The 17,385-nt window shown below is 32.6% G+C and overlaps 1 protein-coding gene across 1 annotated transcript; it reads left to right on the top strand.

Annotated features, from left to right (window-relative positions):
• Positions 1 to 8,867: 8,867 nt before the first annotated feature.
• LOC132607044 (oxysterol-binding protein-related protein 3A-like) lies at positions 8,868 to 16,934 on the top strand. Its single transcript, XM_060320834.1, has 10 exons — positions 8,868 to 9,152; positions 10,273 to 10,366; positions 11,069 to 11,185; positions 11,283 to 11,355; positions 11,452 to 11,570; positions 11,686 to 11,807; positions 12,525 to 12,701; positions 13,694 to 13,838; positions 15,241 to 15,419; positions 16,499 to 16,934. Exons 1-10 carry the CDS (start codon positions 9,034 to 9,036, stop codon positions 16,743 to 16,745), a joined length of 1,392 nt encoding a protein of 463 aa, XP_060176817.1. The 5' UTR covers positions 8,868 to 9,033; the 3' UTR covers positions 16,746 to 16,934.
• The last annotated feature ends 451 nt before the right edge of the window (positions 16,935 to 17,385 follow it).

Below are 17,385 nucleotides of genomic sequence, written 5' to 3'. Positions count from 1 at the left end.
CGGATCCGGCAGAACTTTAGTTGTGCCTTAAGACAACCTATGCTTCATAAGACAGACTTTTCCAAAAGCCTTGCCTTGAGTTTTTTTTTTTTATGCCTGAGCCGGGATTCGAACCCAGAACCTCAAGGTATTCTAGGTGAAAGACAAAATTAAAGACCGGCAATTTGAGGGCAAAAAATTAAAGACCACCCCGTATAAGGGCCATTCCTGCGAATTGCCCCTGCAATTATGGATTTCAAGGCCCAAAGTGGAGTGGATTAGGCCATGTTAATTCTATCTCTGTCCAGGCAAACTACTAAAACCTTTTTTTTTTTTTTTTTTTGCGCGGATTGGCCTTCATTTGGGGTGGTCTTTAATTGCGTGCTTCAAATTGGTGGTCTTTATGTTTTGCTCTTCGCCTAATACCCCAAAGTTGTGGGTTCGAACCCCAGCTCAATAAAAACAAAAAATTTGCAAGGCAGAATTTCGCAATTATCCATGCAAATTCCACTTTAAAGGCAGAATTTGGGCCTTAAGGATAAAAGTTAAAGACCCCAATTTGAGGGCCAAAAATTAAAGATCACCCCCAACGAAAGACAATCCTACAAATTGCCCTTACTAAAATTCGTATTGGGTCAGCCCATTTACCAAACCAGTTCCTCTAGCAATGGTGATGCAACATCGAAGACAGTATCAACCTAGGCTCGTCTTTCATATATTGTTGGTAAAATTACTCAAATGACTACCTTATGGTAGTTTCTTATCATTTATAGTTATCCTTTTAAATATTACCATTTGTAGCTATATTTTCCCAAATTAAGGTATTTTTCGGATGTATTTGATGCGTGTAAATTCATAGAAACACAGTAAAAAAAAAAAAAAACATATCCCTTGATTTTAGGCCATAACGGTGGGATCATTTAATTAGTTATTAATTGGTATTTTTTACCATACTCTTCCACAAAATCAGATTTTAGATTTCTTTTCCATAACCGTTTTCTATTCCTTCATTCAATCTTCAACATTCAAACGTAAAAAATCAAAAATTCAAAATTTGAAAACATTCAACAGCCAATGTATTTGAAGTTTTCAATATTGGCGTTTTTTATTTACCCATGTATTTGATAGCATAACTAATGTATTTGAAGTTTCCAATCAAACTTCATGTATTTTATATTAACTATCATGTATTTGTGTGAGTAACAATTTGCATCACCCATGTATTTAGTGGTAATGTATTTGAAGTTTTCAATATTGATTTCGTTTTTTATTTACCCATGTATTTGATAGCATAACTCATGTATTTGAAGTTTTCAATCAAACCCCATGTATTTTATATTAAATCTCATGTATTTGTCTGAAGAACAATTTGCATCACCCATGTATTTGAGGGGATTAATTCGAACAAAATATATAAATATATAGAAGAAAACTTACCATGTATTTGCATCACCCGTGTATTTGAAACTAGATGAATTGATGGAGTTAATTTGAACAAACTACACAAATATATAGAAAAACTTACAAAAATACACCACCAACCACAAGAATAGGTAGTTATATCATAGAACATACACAAATACATATATTTTTCGTCTTCTCAAACCCCTAAAAAACTTGTTGATTGGTGAGAATGGAAGTGAAATTTTTGCAGAAGGGGAAGAGAGGAAGAAGACGACTATTTCACTGGGCATTCAAAGATTCTTTCCTTTTTAAAAAGGTAAGAATTTATGAAAAAGAAGAGAGAATGGTAATGTATATTAAGTAATTAATATTGTTACCATTAAAAGGGGATATGAGATTGGGGGTGCTAATTTTTAGGTGTATTTGTGAAATGGTAATTAAAATTTGTTGTGTAGCTATAATAGTTAAATTAGAAAAGTATTTAGTTATTATTAGTAATTAAAATAAAAGATAGTTATTACCACTAATTACGTATTAGAAATAGCTATAACGCGTAAAAATTCCTATATTGTTTCTAAAAACCAAGGGCCTGTTTGGAAAGCCACCTGGTATTGGAATTGGTGTAATTACTAGGATAGTAATTACACAGCCTAGTAATTACACAATAGTGTAATTATAACGACCTGTTTATTTGTCATAACGTAATTACAGTGTAATTACAAGCGTGTTGTTTGGTTGCACAAGTGTAATTACACAGTTAGTTTAATTTTTTAAAAAAAATAATTACAAAAATTTTAAAATTAATATTTAAAAAATATTTGTCTTTATAAATGATATTAAATTAGTTATTTAATAACACATTGTTTCTTGAAAATATATTAATTAATAATCATATATTTGTAACTAATATTGTAAAAAAGAATTGATATAAATTTTTCAAATTAATAATATTTAATTTAATTAATTATAAAACTTAAAAGAAGACTTTTTTTTTTGTGAGAACGTCATGGATTGGATGTTTGAGAAAAAATATATTTATAAATATAATGCCATTACATTATTCAAATGTTTGACACAAAAAATCCATCAAATGTAAGTGAAAAATAAACAACATGCAATGTGAAAACAAATAACTTAAAATTGAAAATATCACCTAAATTCAAAATCCAAAAGAAAAAGTTTAACATAATAATCTTATGTCAAATTTCAACATTACATAAGTAAGTTTCAACGTAACTTTAGTAAATAATTCAAAGAAAGGGAAAATATAATTCTATAACATCATTCACAACGAAATTCTACTTTAATAACGTCACTCGTCATATGTCAAGTTTGTTAATGACTCATACTTTTCAATATTAAGAGGTGTAGTTTAAAAAATTAGAATAATAACACGATTATGCTAAATAAATAATAAAAAAAATTGCGAGCAATTACATAGAACCACACGAAGTAAAGGTTGGGAATGAAAAGAAAGGAAACGAAAAATAAATAATATAGAAAAACACATTGTTAAAAATAAAATAATTAAAAAGAAATTAAAATAATAGAAATAAAAAATAAATTTAAAATCAAAAGAAATTAAAATAATAGAAATTAAAAATAAAAAGAAATTAAAACAAACAAATTAAAAAGTAACCCTGAAATTACAGGGTGTAATTACACCCAATTCTCAAACCCCCCTTGAGAATTGGAGAGTGTAATTACACCCTCTCAATTACACCGAATTCTCACCTAACTGTGTAATTACTTGATCAAACAAACAGTCCAAACTATGTAATTACATCCAATTTCAATTACCTGAGTGGCTTTCCAAACAGGCCCTAAATGAAAGAGGAAAAAAAGAGCCACAGAGATACTAATTAACTCAGTCTCCTAAACTATTAATATATAATCTAGGAGTAAAAAAAAAAAAAAAAAAAAAAAGAGCTCGCCTGGAGTTATATTAGAACACATTTGATATAATAATAAAATAGACAGTAAAAATTAGGAAGATTAACCACTTTTTGGACCTGCTATTAGTGTATAGCTACCGTTTCAAATGTATTGGAAGAGTAGCTAGTGATCCGTTAAAATTAGAGTAAATTGATGTTTTAACCCTTTCCATAAAGTATATATCGCTCATACGTTTTCATTGTACTTTTTGGGCTTTCAGTTTCGTCTTCATTGTCCTTTATTGTGTCTGAGCTTTGCATCTGCTATTTTGAAAACTGGTCATTTTGTATTGGGTGGTTTAGAAATGGGTCATGTTAATTCTTAACAGATTTCATCTATCAAGACCAAAGGTGCATAAAAAATAAAAAAAAAGGACCAAAGGTGCACCCACCTTTGAAAATTGTAGGGACTAGTAGTGCTTTTGTATAACAATATATTTAGGGGATAATTTTGAGGCTAAGCCCAGACATTAGGGACAAATTTGGGTTATTTCTCTAATGCATTTGATACGTATGAATTCTTCACACTACACAGCAATAAAGTCCAGGAAAATGCTCAGTAACGATTCATCGAATTAATGTATGGAAGAGTCTTTTGCTGCCCCAGATCCAGTGGCATAAATCAATGTTCGGTCCTCTCTAGCGAAAGATTATAAGCCTAAACCACGCTACGAAAACTTCAAGGAAATAATCTAATATGACCAACCACAATTAAAAAAAAAATGCATTGAAGAAAATGACCTTTAAAGAACTTATTTACTCATTTATTTTCGGTATATTTTTTCATTAGGTCCCTGGAGGAGTAGATTTGTGAATATTTGATTAAGCCTGTTCTTTGTATTGGAAAAATGTAAGGTATGCGCTTTAGACATTGGGTAATGCCAAATTGAACCTTAGGCCCTATATAGAAGACATTAATTTGCATGCTTCTTTGAGACAAAAATCCCCCTATTGATATTGTTCAACTATATTGTTTGCGTTATCAAATACTAATAAGTGTATTTAACAAACTACGTCAAGCTGTACTATTAATTAATAGAGATTCATTTATCGTATCATGCGATTTCTTAATTTATTTACTATAAGATGTTGGCCAGCTCATTCATAGGTTGTATCGACGGTTAGCTTAGGTCAGTTGCATGTTCTATACCATGTGGGGAAACGTGCTAAAGTTGATGCCTTAGAGGTTGTGCCACTGAGTTGTGAAGACATAATATACCCAATTATACGAGGATTTGAAATTACAACAGATAAGAAGAGCAACTTCCATAACTGAAAGAACTAAAGAAGAATATGTATGGGGAATAAAGTGCACCCACCCGAGAGGAGTTTAGTATTTTTGACAAGAAACGCACGTACAAAATTATTTCACTTAATCTGTCTCAATTTATGTTACATATTTTGCTTTTTAATATGTTTCAAAAAGAATAATACGTTTAATCATATATTTTCTTCATTTTATTCTTAACATGATGATTTATCGATACACAAATATTTGACTTATTTTAGACCATAGAATTTTTTTGAAAGCTAACTTCTCTTATAGTTTAGGGGCCTTATTTGTCTTTAGTTTGAACTGTTTTGTCTGGTTCAAACAATACCAATTACTCTAGTGAATTTTACGGGCCTATTGGATTAGGAGCTTCTCAAGCTCAAACACTCATTTTTCTAACTAGAGATGATCGCCTTGAGCTAATCTGGGATCCACTAAAAATCTACTGGTGTAATGAATTTTCCTTTCATAATTTTATTTATACAATAAATTTAGCGGAAAAAAAAGTTAAAAATTGAATATATTTCAAGTTTAGTTTCTAACCCCGTCTTTGTTCATTGGAAAAAGGGGTAAAAAAGCATTCTCGTTATGACATATAAATAAAGGTACAAGGTGACAGACACAAAAGAGAAAATGCCGTATCTTGTACTTAAAATAAGCAAAGGCTAAAAACTATACTGACCCAAGTCCAAAGCTCAAACTTGTAACAAAATTCCCTCCCAATATTTTAACTATATAGAAGCATGGGTTTAGAACCATGCTTCGTCATCCGTCCATTAAAAAAAAAATAGTAGGCTCCATATTAAATAATTTTAACTATATAGAAGCATGAGTTTAGACCCATGCTTCGTCATCCGTCCATTAAAAAAAAAGGGTGGGCCCCTTACTAAACAACATCAAGCAATATAAAAAAAAATAGACTCCATATTAATAAAATCAAGCAATATAAAAAAAAAGTGATCCCCATATTAAAAAAACAAATAATGTTAAAAAAAAAAGTGCAGACTTTGTATTCGTAGCAAACACTAATATAATAAAGTTTTAGATACGGAGTACAAACTAACAATGTTATATTAATCGTTTTTTGAACATAATATATATATATATATATGCATAAAAACAGTGCCAACTAATAATGTCAAAAAAAGGGGTGGACCCCATACTAAACAACACCAAACAATATAAAAAATAAAAAAGTGGACTCCATATTGACAAAATCAAGCAATATAAAAAAAAACCCCATATGAAAAAAAAATGTTAAAAAAAAATGCAAACTTTGTATTCGTAGCAAACACTAATATAATAAAGTTTTAGATACGGAGTACGAACTACAATGTTACATTAATCGTGTTTTGAACATAATATATATATATATGCATAAAAACAGTGCAAACTAAATGTCCCGGAAAAAAAAAGAGCACCCCATATTAAAAAATTAAACAATATTCATGTAATTTTCAAAGTATCCCATTAAGTCAATAATGATGGATTCATTGCCACATGCGTATCAATCCATTAGTGAGAGCAAATGAAATTATTGTACAGTAAAAAACATGGACCCCATATTATTGCTTTTCTTCAAAAGGTTGAGTAGTCAAACCATACATTTTTTTATTTTTTTTTATATTAGCCTGAGATCTAATCTAAATATTGAACTGTTTTATTTGCTATTCCGCTATGTCATTTATTTGTTATGTTTACTAAAGTAAATATACTTAAAATATTTATATTTTAAAATAAGATAGAATTTAATTACTTTTTCATTTTTATTCTACTCTAATAAATGTGAAAAGAGATTAATGTTGTAAAAAAAATAATCAAATGGAGATCAAATAATGAATAAGGTAAATTAGTTAAATTATAATTCTAATCGGCGTTTTCTTAAAAAACCATGCAAAAGATAACATGACAAGTAAAATGAGCTAAACCGAGAATATTTACCAAAAATTTAAAAATAGTATTTTTTCGTTTAAATAAAAAATCAATTTCTATTTTGTTTCGTTTTAAACATGTAAAATTAATTTAATAATTAGAATTAGAATTATCCAAATCAAAATTTGATAAACAAATAATAAGTATATTACACCTTTAAATTAATCGAATTAAAATTGAAAGTATCAACAGATGCTTAAATATTGCTATTGTTTATCTCATAGTTTCCTTTTAAACAAGTCTTCTCTTTTAAAAAATATTAATAATTTTTTACCGATTTTGTATTCGTAGCAAACACTAATATAATAAAGTTTTAGATACGGAGCACAAATTACAATGTTATATTAATTCTGTTTTGAACATAGTATATATATATATATATATATATATATATATATATATATAGCATAGGACGTCTAGTGTTCAAAAGAAAATTGACTTCTGTGGGTGGGGCGGAATTCTCAAGCAATTGGCAGTTTCATACAAAAAAATGACATGCAAGATTCATTGGCACTTCGTAATCAACAATTCGTTATTGACTAAATTTTAGATTGGCCCAGCTGTGTCACCGTACTCTCAATAATGTCGACTCCTTCATAATTGCTTACTATATTCAAAAGTATAAAGTTTCTTTTATTCTATTATTTTTTCTGATTACTGTATTGTTCTAATTAAGAGCCCGTTTGGATTGGCTTACAGCTTAAAGCTGTTTGCAGCTTATAAGCTGAAAAAAATAAGTTGGGGTAGTCCAACTTATTTTTTTTGGCTTATAAGCTGTTTTCAGCTTATAAGCTGCTTTAGATAAACTAAGTCAAATGGGTCCAATTATTTTTTTGAGCTTATTTTAAGCATAAAATGACTTTAAGCTGGCCAGCCAAACACTCAAAAAAGCTAAAAACAGCTTATAAGCCAACTTATAAGCCAATCCAAACGGGCTCTAAGTTGTGTTTTTGGAGCAACGGGATAAGTGTTTTGTGTTTTTATTAGTGATCAGGATTCGAATCTTAAAATCAACCTCTTCAATGAGAAGATAAGATTTTTTTATATTTGCTTCTTCGAGCTGACACAGACGGAAGAAATAATTCATATATCTACTTATAATTTGAGCAGAGAAAAATAATTCTATGAGAATGTCATATTCTTAATTATTGATCTCATGTATTATTTTTTACTACTTTTTTATAACAATAATCATACAATTAAGGTAACATTTTTAATAGATTATTACAAAATCAATTTTTGACATGAGCTTTTTGATCAAATGACCTTTTCCCATTCATATTTACTTGCTAAAGACTCAAGATTTCAGGATAAAAGTAATACTGATAATATATCAAAAATTTCTAGTTTTGGAATATAAAATATGTGTAAGATTCGAGAGGATATACAGTCTGGGATACGAGTTTGACGAAACTTAACAATTTTAGTTTAAACCTCATTCTTGTTTATTAATTTTTTTAATTTAATATATATAAATTAATTATTCAAATATTATAATTTAAAATTTTAATTCGTCTCTGTCGAGTGTAATCGAATAATAGAGTCTTCAAGAGCTTAAAAAGTAATAATAACACTCTATTGTCTATTTGGGAAAAAATATTTACACGAAATGACCCATATTTTTAATACTACCTGAAATAACCTTTTTATACATTATTATACACTTTTATATAAGGTTTATACATTATCTACAGTAAATGTATAATATTATATATCGTGTATATAAACACTGTTATTTTTTTTAAGCTATACTGATGTAAATTAAAAGTATTTTATACTGGATTGTATATTAATAAAATTATCCCTAGATATTCCTTTGGAAAAAAAGAAAGAAGAAAGATATTCGAAATGTCACAAGTGTAATGTGTAATATTCCGTTAGGCCGTCCCAAAAAGTAGCCGCCAAGCTGGAAAGTGGAAGAAAAATCAAATCAAAGACGAAACAAAAATTAAAAGAATTACAAATAATAACATGATCTGATATAGGTAATAGTACTAGCTTAGACGCGTAATATATTCTCTATAGTGACCAACAAGCCTTGTGGCGCAGTGACTGATACTATTTCATGTTTAATTCAGATGTCTCGAATTCGAGTCTCTTTGGGTACGGAGTTATCCTTGTTAGGGATTGTTTTACCTAATGTAGAACTATTCGGCATAAATTTAATTTAATCGAACTCTAATATGAATACCGAACACTGAATGAGAAATAAATTAAAAAAAAAAAAAAATTCTCTCTAGTGGAGGCGGCCAAAACGCCAAAAGAAGATTCAATTTCATCTGTAAAAATGTCATTATTTTGACTTCAACTATCTATAAAAAGAAAAAGAGGCCCCGCCACTGACCTTCCTTCCTCCTTTCTTCTTTCCATAGTCTCTCTCTGTAACCCCTTTTACAAATCCCTCTTTTATTCCCCCAATTTTCAATTTCAAAATCCTTCGTTCATCAGATCTTGCTTCAAAATCTTATCTTTCCTAAAAAAAAAAAAAAAAAAATCTTTTTTTTAATAGACATGGCAGGCAACAATGATGGAAATCAAAGCGGTAGTGGTAATGGTGGTGGTGGTTTCTTTTCCTCTATAGCTTCGAGTTTGTCCAATTTTGGTACTGCTATGTCTAAATCTGTTAATGGGTAAACCCTAATTTCATCCCTCTTTTTCAATTAAATTAATTGTGTCTGCAGATCGGAAACTTTGATTTAGCTTTTTGCTACTTTCACCCCCTAAAGTTTGATATTTGCTATTATGTTTACCCTAAAAATTGTGTCTTTAACTGATTAGGTGTGCTTTTGCTTGATGTGGGAAGTTGTAAATGTTAATTCTATGTTTTAGGATTTTTTTTTTTCCATTTCAAGTTAAGTGTAATTAATATATAGATACAAATAATTTTTTTGCTACTTTTCCCTCTTAATATTCCAAGTTTGATAGTTGCTGTTTTCTTTACCAAAAATTGTGTCTTTTACTGATTTGCTTATGTGGGAAGTTCTAAATTGTAATTCTCTGTTTTAGGATTTTTTTTTCCCTTTTCAAGTTGAGTATAATAATTAATAAGCACCAAAAAAAAAAAAAATCCTCTTTTTACATAGATTCATTTGATGGAGATATCTGAAATTGCATACTACCTTGGGTGCTCAAAGAATCTTAATTTATCATCTGAAATGCAACTTGAACTTGTAACAACAGCTGTTATGTGAATTAAGTTATTTCTATAACTGCTTAGCTGCTTAGGTTACAGTATCAGCTCCTTCAAGCTTGCAGCTAATTGCCTCTAAGCATTGAAAAGTTTTAAGTTATTATGGTGACAGTTTACCCTCCATGATACTGCAGCATTATCTTGTCAGTCAATATTTATGCATGCCGATAATAAATTTCTCTCTGCCCTTAATTTTTTTTTTTTGAACTTAGGAAGGTTTCTCGTATATGATTCAAGATAAGGCACCATACAAATGCTTATATTTATGGCAGAATGTATTTATCCTTTTAATGGTAGAACGGAAGATTTTAATATCCTGGTACAGAAAATGTAAAGTTTTATCCATGTAGTGGTTTTTATTTGTTTTCTTGGTTCTTATTGGGCTTTAGTGAATGAATACATCATCAATTTTCTTTGTCATGGTTGATCAATCTCCATCAAATCTGCAATACTCCGTTATTTGGACAAACTGAAATCTTATGATATACCAGATATTTTCCTTGAGCTTAGTAACTTGTGATTTCTATGGGCGTTTTAGTCATAAGCTGTTGTTGTTCCAGCATGCTTGGTTATGAAGGACTGGAAGTCGTAAATCCTGAAGGAGGCAATGAAGATGCTGGCGCTGAAGCCCAACGAGGAAGATGGAAGGCAGAGGTATTAGCCCTTTTCCCATCTAATCCTGAAGGGTTGGATGTGTCCTCAGTGTTTGAGTAGCTCTCTCATTATTTATCCAGCTTCCTATAATCTGTAAAGAGAATGAGGTTTCTAGTTTCCCTACCCCCCTTTTGTCTCAAACTATCAATAAATTGTTTATACCTCCATTATTTTTTGGGGAAGAATGTAGCCTTGGCTAATACCTAAGGAGACACACCAAGACTTGCCTCATCTACTTTTTATTGGATAAAGACTTGCCTCATCTCCTTTTGCAGTCACCTCCATATAAAACTTCCCATTCAGCAGATACAGATGTATGTTGTTGGTTTTTAGATCCATAATTATCATATATTCCTCGGAAACCTATTTACTCGTGTAAATGCTCGTTTCTGGGCAGTTAGCAGAGAAATGGAGCTTCTATCAAGAAGAAGAAAATTGTATACTAGGCCTTCCCTCATGGGAGAACCAAGCAAGGGATGAGTGCTAGCGCTAAAGCCGTGTTTCTTCCCCTTTTGCCACATTTGATTACTAAGACAATTATATTAACTTAGTCATAAATAGGAAAATGAATAGTTTCAGATTCTTAATGATTAACCGACTTTGTCGATGGGCAACTAAATAGGAGCAGCAGCACCAATGATTTTTTTGGGGGCAATTGTAGATTTCTTGTTGAGCGCATTCACACTTCTGAGGTTTTTGCAGGACCGCGATAATTATTGGAAAATGATGCAGAAGTACATAGGCGCTGATATTACCTCGCTGGTGACATTGCCAGTTATTATTTGTGAGCCTATGACCAACCTTCAAAAAATGGCAGAGGTGTGTTTTCAATTAACTGCAGGATTGCAGCTTACTGCTGTATTTTGCTTTAATTTCTTAGTTGAGGATTATACTGATGTAGCAATTCTATTGACAGTTGATGGAATACTCCTATCTACTGGAATTGGCAGATGAGTGTGAGGACCCACACATGAGATTAGTGTATGCCGGTAAACAATCTACTGCTGTAGTGCTTAACATCACTCCTATTTTGAATACAGTATCTCTTGCTTAAATATGATACAACGAACAATTTGATTTTCCAGCAACATGGTTCATATCGGTATACTATGCCTTACAACGCACATGGAAGCCCTTCAACCCCATTCTTGGTGAAACTTATGAATTGGTTAACCATGCGGGAATCACATTTATTGCTGAGCAGGTGAGTTGTACAGTCTTCCCCCCGATCAAATTTCAACTTGTCCATGGTTTCCTTGTTAGTTGTCGATCTTTATTATTATTTTCTGTGCTGATTATATTAAGTCTTGTACCATCAGGTTTGTCATCACCCCCCAATTGGTGCTGCACATGCAGAAAATGAACATTTCACTTATGATATAACCTCGAAGGTGAAATCCAAATTCTTGGGTAACTCAGTTGAAGTCTATCCACTTGGCAGGTAGGACCTACTATATCGAATTTCCATTTTTTATTTATCAGGATTTTGAATTTCCTGTTTAAGAGAGCATGTTTTTTTGGTTGTTTTGTTGATAAGACCTTAAGAGAACCTTTAAATACCCAAAATTCTAGAGACGAAGAAGTTAATAGTTCTACATTGATCACTTGAAGAGTTCGGATAGTTTCTCTTGGAGGACCTTAGAAATAGAAGCAGCTTCATTTAACCATTAGGTTCTGTTTGAAACATGTCCATGTTGGTGTAACAGATATGATAATGCAAGTTACTACAGGTTTACTTTTGGCTGGATGATGGTTCCTTTTGTTTTTGGTAAGCCCGAGTGCTGCTTAAGTATAGAATTGGAACTATTTAGTGAACCTCAGGATGTAGCAGAAAATGTCGTTTAGCATGCAGGACAATGTTTCAGATATATTATTTGACAGCAAAAAGTATCTGTGAGGTGGTTGCCTTTTTGTGACCTGTCCCTGAAGTATAGCTGAAAAGGCAGCGTGCACGAACTTGATACATCGGGAGATCATCAACTCATCTACCACTAACTTTTTCCTTCCTGTTACATTATCCACTCTATTACTTAATCCGGAGATGATTTTGTTGCCTGGCCTCTATTTCCTGTTTCAGCTAAAAAATTTCAGTTATGTCGCAAATTGTGGACCAATCTCTTCTGTATCTTTAATTTTTGTTCATTCTATTGTTGTACAGGTCAAGGCTCACACTGAAAAAGTCTGGTGTTGTCCTAGATTTGGTGCCTCCTCCAACAAAAGTTCACAATCTTATATTTGGGCGAACTTGGATCGATTCACCTGGGGAGATGATCTTGACGAACTTGACGACAGGGGATAAAGTGTTACTCTATTTTCAACCTTGTGGCTGGTTTGGGTATGATTGATGATATTGTCACTCTTGTCTTCACCTGTTTAATGTTTCATTGCAACAAAGTGCTAGAATGTTTTCGCTTTCTACAGATCTTTAAAAAATACACCTGTTGGATCAATTAAGAACCAAGCAGTATGTAGTGTAAAAGGATGGTTTATCCTTCAAATTTCTTTCACTTATTCTGGTAATGCTTAGCAAAGAAAGTAATGATTGCTTTCATTCTTCACCGCCAAGTATTTTGGCGGACGTTGCTTAAATTAGTGCAGAGTGGAAGAGAGAGTTCAAGGGATAAATGCCCAACATAAAATTTGTAAAATTGTTCATCAGAGTATGTAATAAAGATTCTAGATACTCCACACACTGCCAATTAGGTGTCGATTGGAAGCTCACTTTTTCCATTTGTATGGTTTCATAATAGGATGAGATTCTGCGCTTGTTTCCTTGTGAAGCTTTGAATTTGAGATCCAGTTTCTTGGAGGCTTCGTGATTGAACCCTAGTTGCTTATAGCGATTATGACTTGTTGCCAACTCTCTGTGCTATCAAAGAAACTGTCAATTTAGTGCTCTCTTTAGCTTTAGTAAATGACGTAAACTAATGCTATCATTTTCTCTATTTCTTTGAGTAAAAATGTTGATATTTCTAGCTTTCCTTCTATATGGTTTTCATACTAGCGTTAAACTAAAGCATATTATGTCCATTTTGTACCTCAATATTTGTGTCTTGAAACTGTCCTGCACCAAGCCCTGTCCCCGGGCGAATAGTTCATTGCCTACCAGAATGGGGAATGTTATTGTTTTCTATACCCGGGGTCCTAAGACTACTAAATTACATATTCCTTGCCAATGAGAGGCTGTATAGAAGATGTTCTCACTTAAATTTTCTTTGTTTCTTCCTTTTTCTGTTTTTCTTTATATAAATCTGATTGTGTATCAAATATTTTCCTTCTCTTCCATTTTTTCCTTTTGATTTTTCTTAACTATCATGTTTTTGGCAGTGCTGGTCGCTATGAAGTTGATGGATATGTTTACAACAGTGAGGAAGAACCCAAAATTTTGATGACTGGAAAATGGAATGAATCCATGAGTTATCAACCCTGTGATTTGGAAGGGGAACCCCTGCCAGGCAGCACTATGAAAGAGGTGAAATTCAGCTTTATTTCTTCAATAGTAACCCTTGGTCCAATGCAATTTTCTTTGTCCTCCTTTTTCTAAGTAAATTCTGTTTGCTTTGTTTAATCAGAACCCCTGGTCCGATCTTTCTTTTTCTCTTCATGACTTGAAGTATGTTGATTCCTCCAGAGTTTGCAATATTATTTGAAGTTTCTCAACCAAGATTAGTTAGGTTAAAGTATGTGTCATATGTTTGCCTTTTCCAAATTGTAGCTAGGATAGTTTACAATGGACTCCATGCTTGATTTGGAAAGCCTTTCTCTTGCTTAAGCAAGCCACGTAGTCCAAATTTTGAAGGATCGAATTTAAACATAAGATTCATAAAATGTAAATTATGCTGTTGTAGACTTGTAGTTAACGTTATACTCCCTCCATTGCAAGATAAGTAGTGTTTTTACCTTGGGCACAACCCGTAAGAAAACTACTCATTCCTAGAAGGTAAGATGTATCTTCAATAACTTACCTTTAATAAATACGTTGAAAAAGATGTAGCTCTTCAGTAGTTTCTTGGTTATGTAAAACTACATTTATCTAAATAAGGAGAAAATTCGAAGAACATCATTCATACCTTCTTGATTATGTGAAACACCACTTATTTTGAAACAAAATGAAAAGGTAAAAATACCACTTATTTTGAAATGGAAGGAGTAGTAAACTTTGCTACTTTCGACCTTCAAATCCCCTCATAAAGAAAGAGAAGAAAGAAGAGCACAGTTACCTGCTGTGTCGAAAATGTCTGACATAAGCTATGATATCTATCAATCATGTAAACTTTCATACTTCCCAAGTTTGTGTTTCATTTGATCTACTCAACTTTAAATTCAGTTTCCTATCCTAGTAAAGTAAATCTCATAATTGGAGCAAATAATGCTTAGGACATTTATACAGGGGTACTGCTATGACTACATTTTAGAAATGCAAATGTAGAAAGTGGAAGCAAAAATATTCTAGGCTATTTGAGATACTTCTTATACACAGGTGCTGCTATGACTACATTTTAGGAATACAGACGTTAAAAGTGGAAGCAAAGACACTCTAGGCTATGCATATATCTAAGTTGGGAAAATTTAGAAGGTTACATTAAAGCTCTTGAAATTTATTTAAACTGAAACTTTTTTTTTTTTGATGACATGGGAACCCGCAGCCGCTACCCTTCGGGTGCGCACAGGGTAAACCCAGCTCCTGTGCAATAGCTCGCAAACCACTTTTAAACTGAAACCTTATGTGGTGCAAGTATTTTGGTTCATCAGGTCTCATGAAGCTTGATAGCATCTTACTTATGATATCAAATGATGATTATTGCTGTCAAGTGAAAGCCATGGACTATCAATATACTCAAATTTTCACATGCAAATTCTTTTACTTGTTTCAGGTCTGGAAAGCTGCTGAAGCTCCACAAAATGACAAATTTCAGTATACATATTTTGCCCACAAGATTAACAGCTTTGATACGGCACCCAAGAAATTATTACCATCTGACTCTCGCTTGCGCCCTGATCGTTCCGCACTCGAGAAAGGTGACGTGTCCAAAGCTAGTTCAGAAAAGAGCCGGTATGTCTCTCTCTCTCTCTCTCTCTCTCTCTATTGGTGTCATTTTTGTCAATCTGCATTTTACTTTCTTCATTTTTGTGTGCATAGTGAACTATTAGAATTTCAAATATCAAATCTCGACCATTGGACCTTTCTGTGGCATGAAATTGTTGTCTGGATAATAAGACTCCATTTTCCTTTGATTATACCCTTGCTTTTTAGTCAAGTGCATAGGGGTTCAAAATTGCTTTAGGTTATAGGCTCAAATCCAAGTGTGGCATCTTTAACCCCCTTGTATAAATTACATTTAAGAAAATAAAAGGAGCCCATTCATTGTTGCGATATAGAGGCTGCTCCCGACAATGTTCACGTTCTTTGCGCAGTGGGGTTCTAGTCCGCCATTGTTTGTAGTGAGCCACATTTCTTGATGTTAAAAGATGACCATCCAGTTTGTTTCCGTCAGTGTTGGGTGGACTTCAGGGTTTCTCCAAGGATCTCATCTCATTGTTGATCATAGACATTTTCTTTAACAAAAATGATAACAATTTGCCACTATTCAAGGATGTAAAATGGATTACTGATATTCTCTTAGCTTCATCCACATACTTGGATGGGAAAGAGGGGACAAAGAAAAGAAATACCAGGCTGTTCGAGTGACTAGTTGATATCCCCTACTTTCGTAGACCTGGGTGACTCAGTTGGTTGAGCATGGGGCTTTCATAATGGAGGTCTCAGGTTTGAAACCCCCTGACAACAAAAATAGGGGATTTTGCCTTCTGGGTCGAGCTCGTCGCACATGGTTTGCCTAGTGAGGGTTATCTCTCCTGTGTGGTTTGTGGGCTATTACACAGGAGCGGAGTTTACCCTGTGCGCACCCAAAGGGTAGCGGCTGCGGGTTCCCTTGTCATAAAAAAAATAAAAAATAAACAGAGTCCAACTTGGATCATGAAGTCAAAATAATTTTTGGTGGAACAAGAAAATAATGAGCCCTCTCCTGTCTCACGTCTTCCGTCAATGCATATTTAGTTTTTGGCTATTCAGTGGCAATTGTCCAAGCCTCTTACCATTTATTGATGGTGTATTTGATTTTATTTATTCAGTTTGGAGGAGAGGCAGAGAGCTGACAGGAGAACAAGAGAGACCAAGTGCGACGAATTCAAACCAAAATGGTTCAACTTATCAAATGAAATTTGTCCTACACCTTGGGGTGACTTGGAGGTGTATGAATACAATGGCAAATATCATGAACATCGCGCTGCTATTGATAAATCTGACCATGTCGAAGAGGCTGATGCTAAAACGGCCGAGTTCAACCCCTGGCAATATGATGATTCAGTAGTTGGATAATTAGCTGTTTCTCTTATCTGTATCTTGTGTTTTTTGCAATACCTTTTCTTCTTTAACTACTGTATTAGGCCTATATTAGGTCTGCATTCTTTTCCGCAGGGAGTTGATTCCTACATTTTATCTATCTTGAGATTGATAAAAATTTTGTACATATGGTTGCACTTAAAGTACGGTTTTGAGATTTTCTTATACCTGCTATAAGTAGCATTAAATAGCAAATTTAAATTTATGTATTTAGGTTAAGAGACATAAGGGTTGGGAACGGATTTCCTTAACCATACTATTTCAATTTTTTTTACTTGGTGCTTCATACGATTGGCGCACTACTTTATTTCATAAATTGGTGAACCCAACATTTGTGGATCCAGAATTACTCCGTCCTAAAAAGATTTGACACTTTCTGTTTTTCGAGAGTCAAACGAATTGTTCTTTGACCGTAATTTTTTCAAGTGTTTTTTAAATATTACATATATAATTAATTATGGAGCCTTACAGTCTTTTTTACTTAGTTTCGAAATATGTACATTTTATTTTGAAAAAATTAAAAATTCTATGTTCAAACACACGGTCAAAATTTAAAAGTTCGACTCTTGAAAAGTAAAAAATGTCAAATCTTTTTGGGACAGAGAGCGTATAATTT

Source organism: Lycium barbarum, chromosome 8 (assembly GCF_019175385.1).
Source record: "Lycium barbarum isolate Lr01 chromosome 8, ASM1917538v2, whole genome shotgun sequence".
Taxonomy (NCBI): domain Eukaryota; kingdom Viridiplantae; phylum Streptophyta; class Magnoliopsida; order Solanales; family Solanaceae; genus Lycium; species Lycium barbarum.
This window is presented reverse-complemented; position numbering and strand designations above follow the sequence as displayed.

Excerpts from the sequence above, each read along its gene's own strand:
- LOC132607044 (XM_060320834.1), top strand. The coding sequence starts at position 9,034 with ATGGCAGGCAACAATGATGGAAATCAAAGCGGTAGTGGTAATGGTGGT. Across the intron at positions 10,367-11,068 it reads GAGGAAGATGGAAGGCAGAG|GACCGCGATAATTATTGGAA; the intron begins GTATTAGCCCTT and ends AGGTTTTTGCAG. Across the intron at positions 11,356-11,451 it reads CATGAGATTAGTGTATGCCG|CAACATGGTTCATATCGGTA; the intron begins GTAAACAATCTA and ends TTGATTTTCCAG.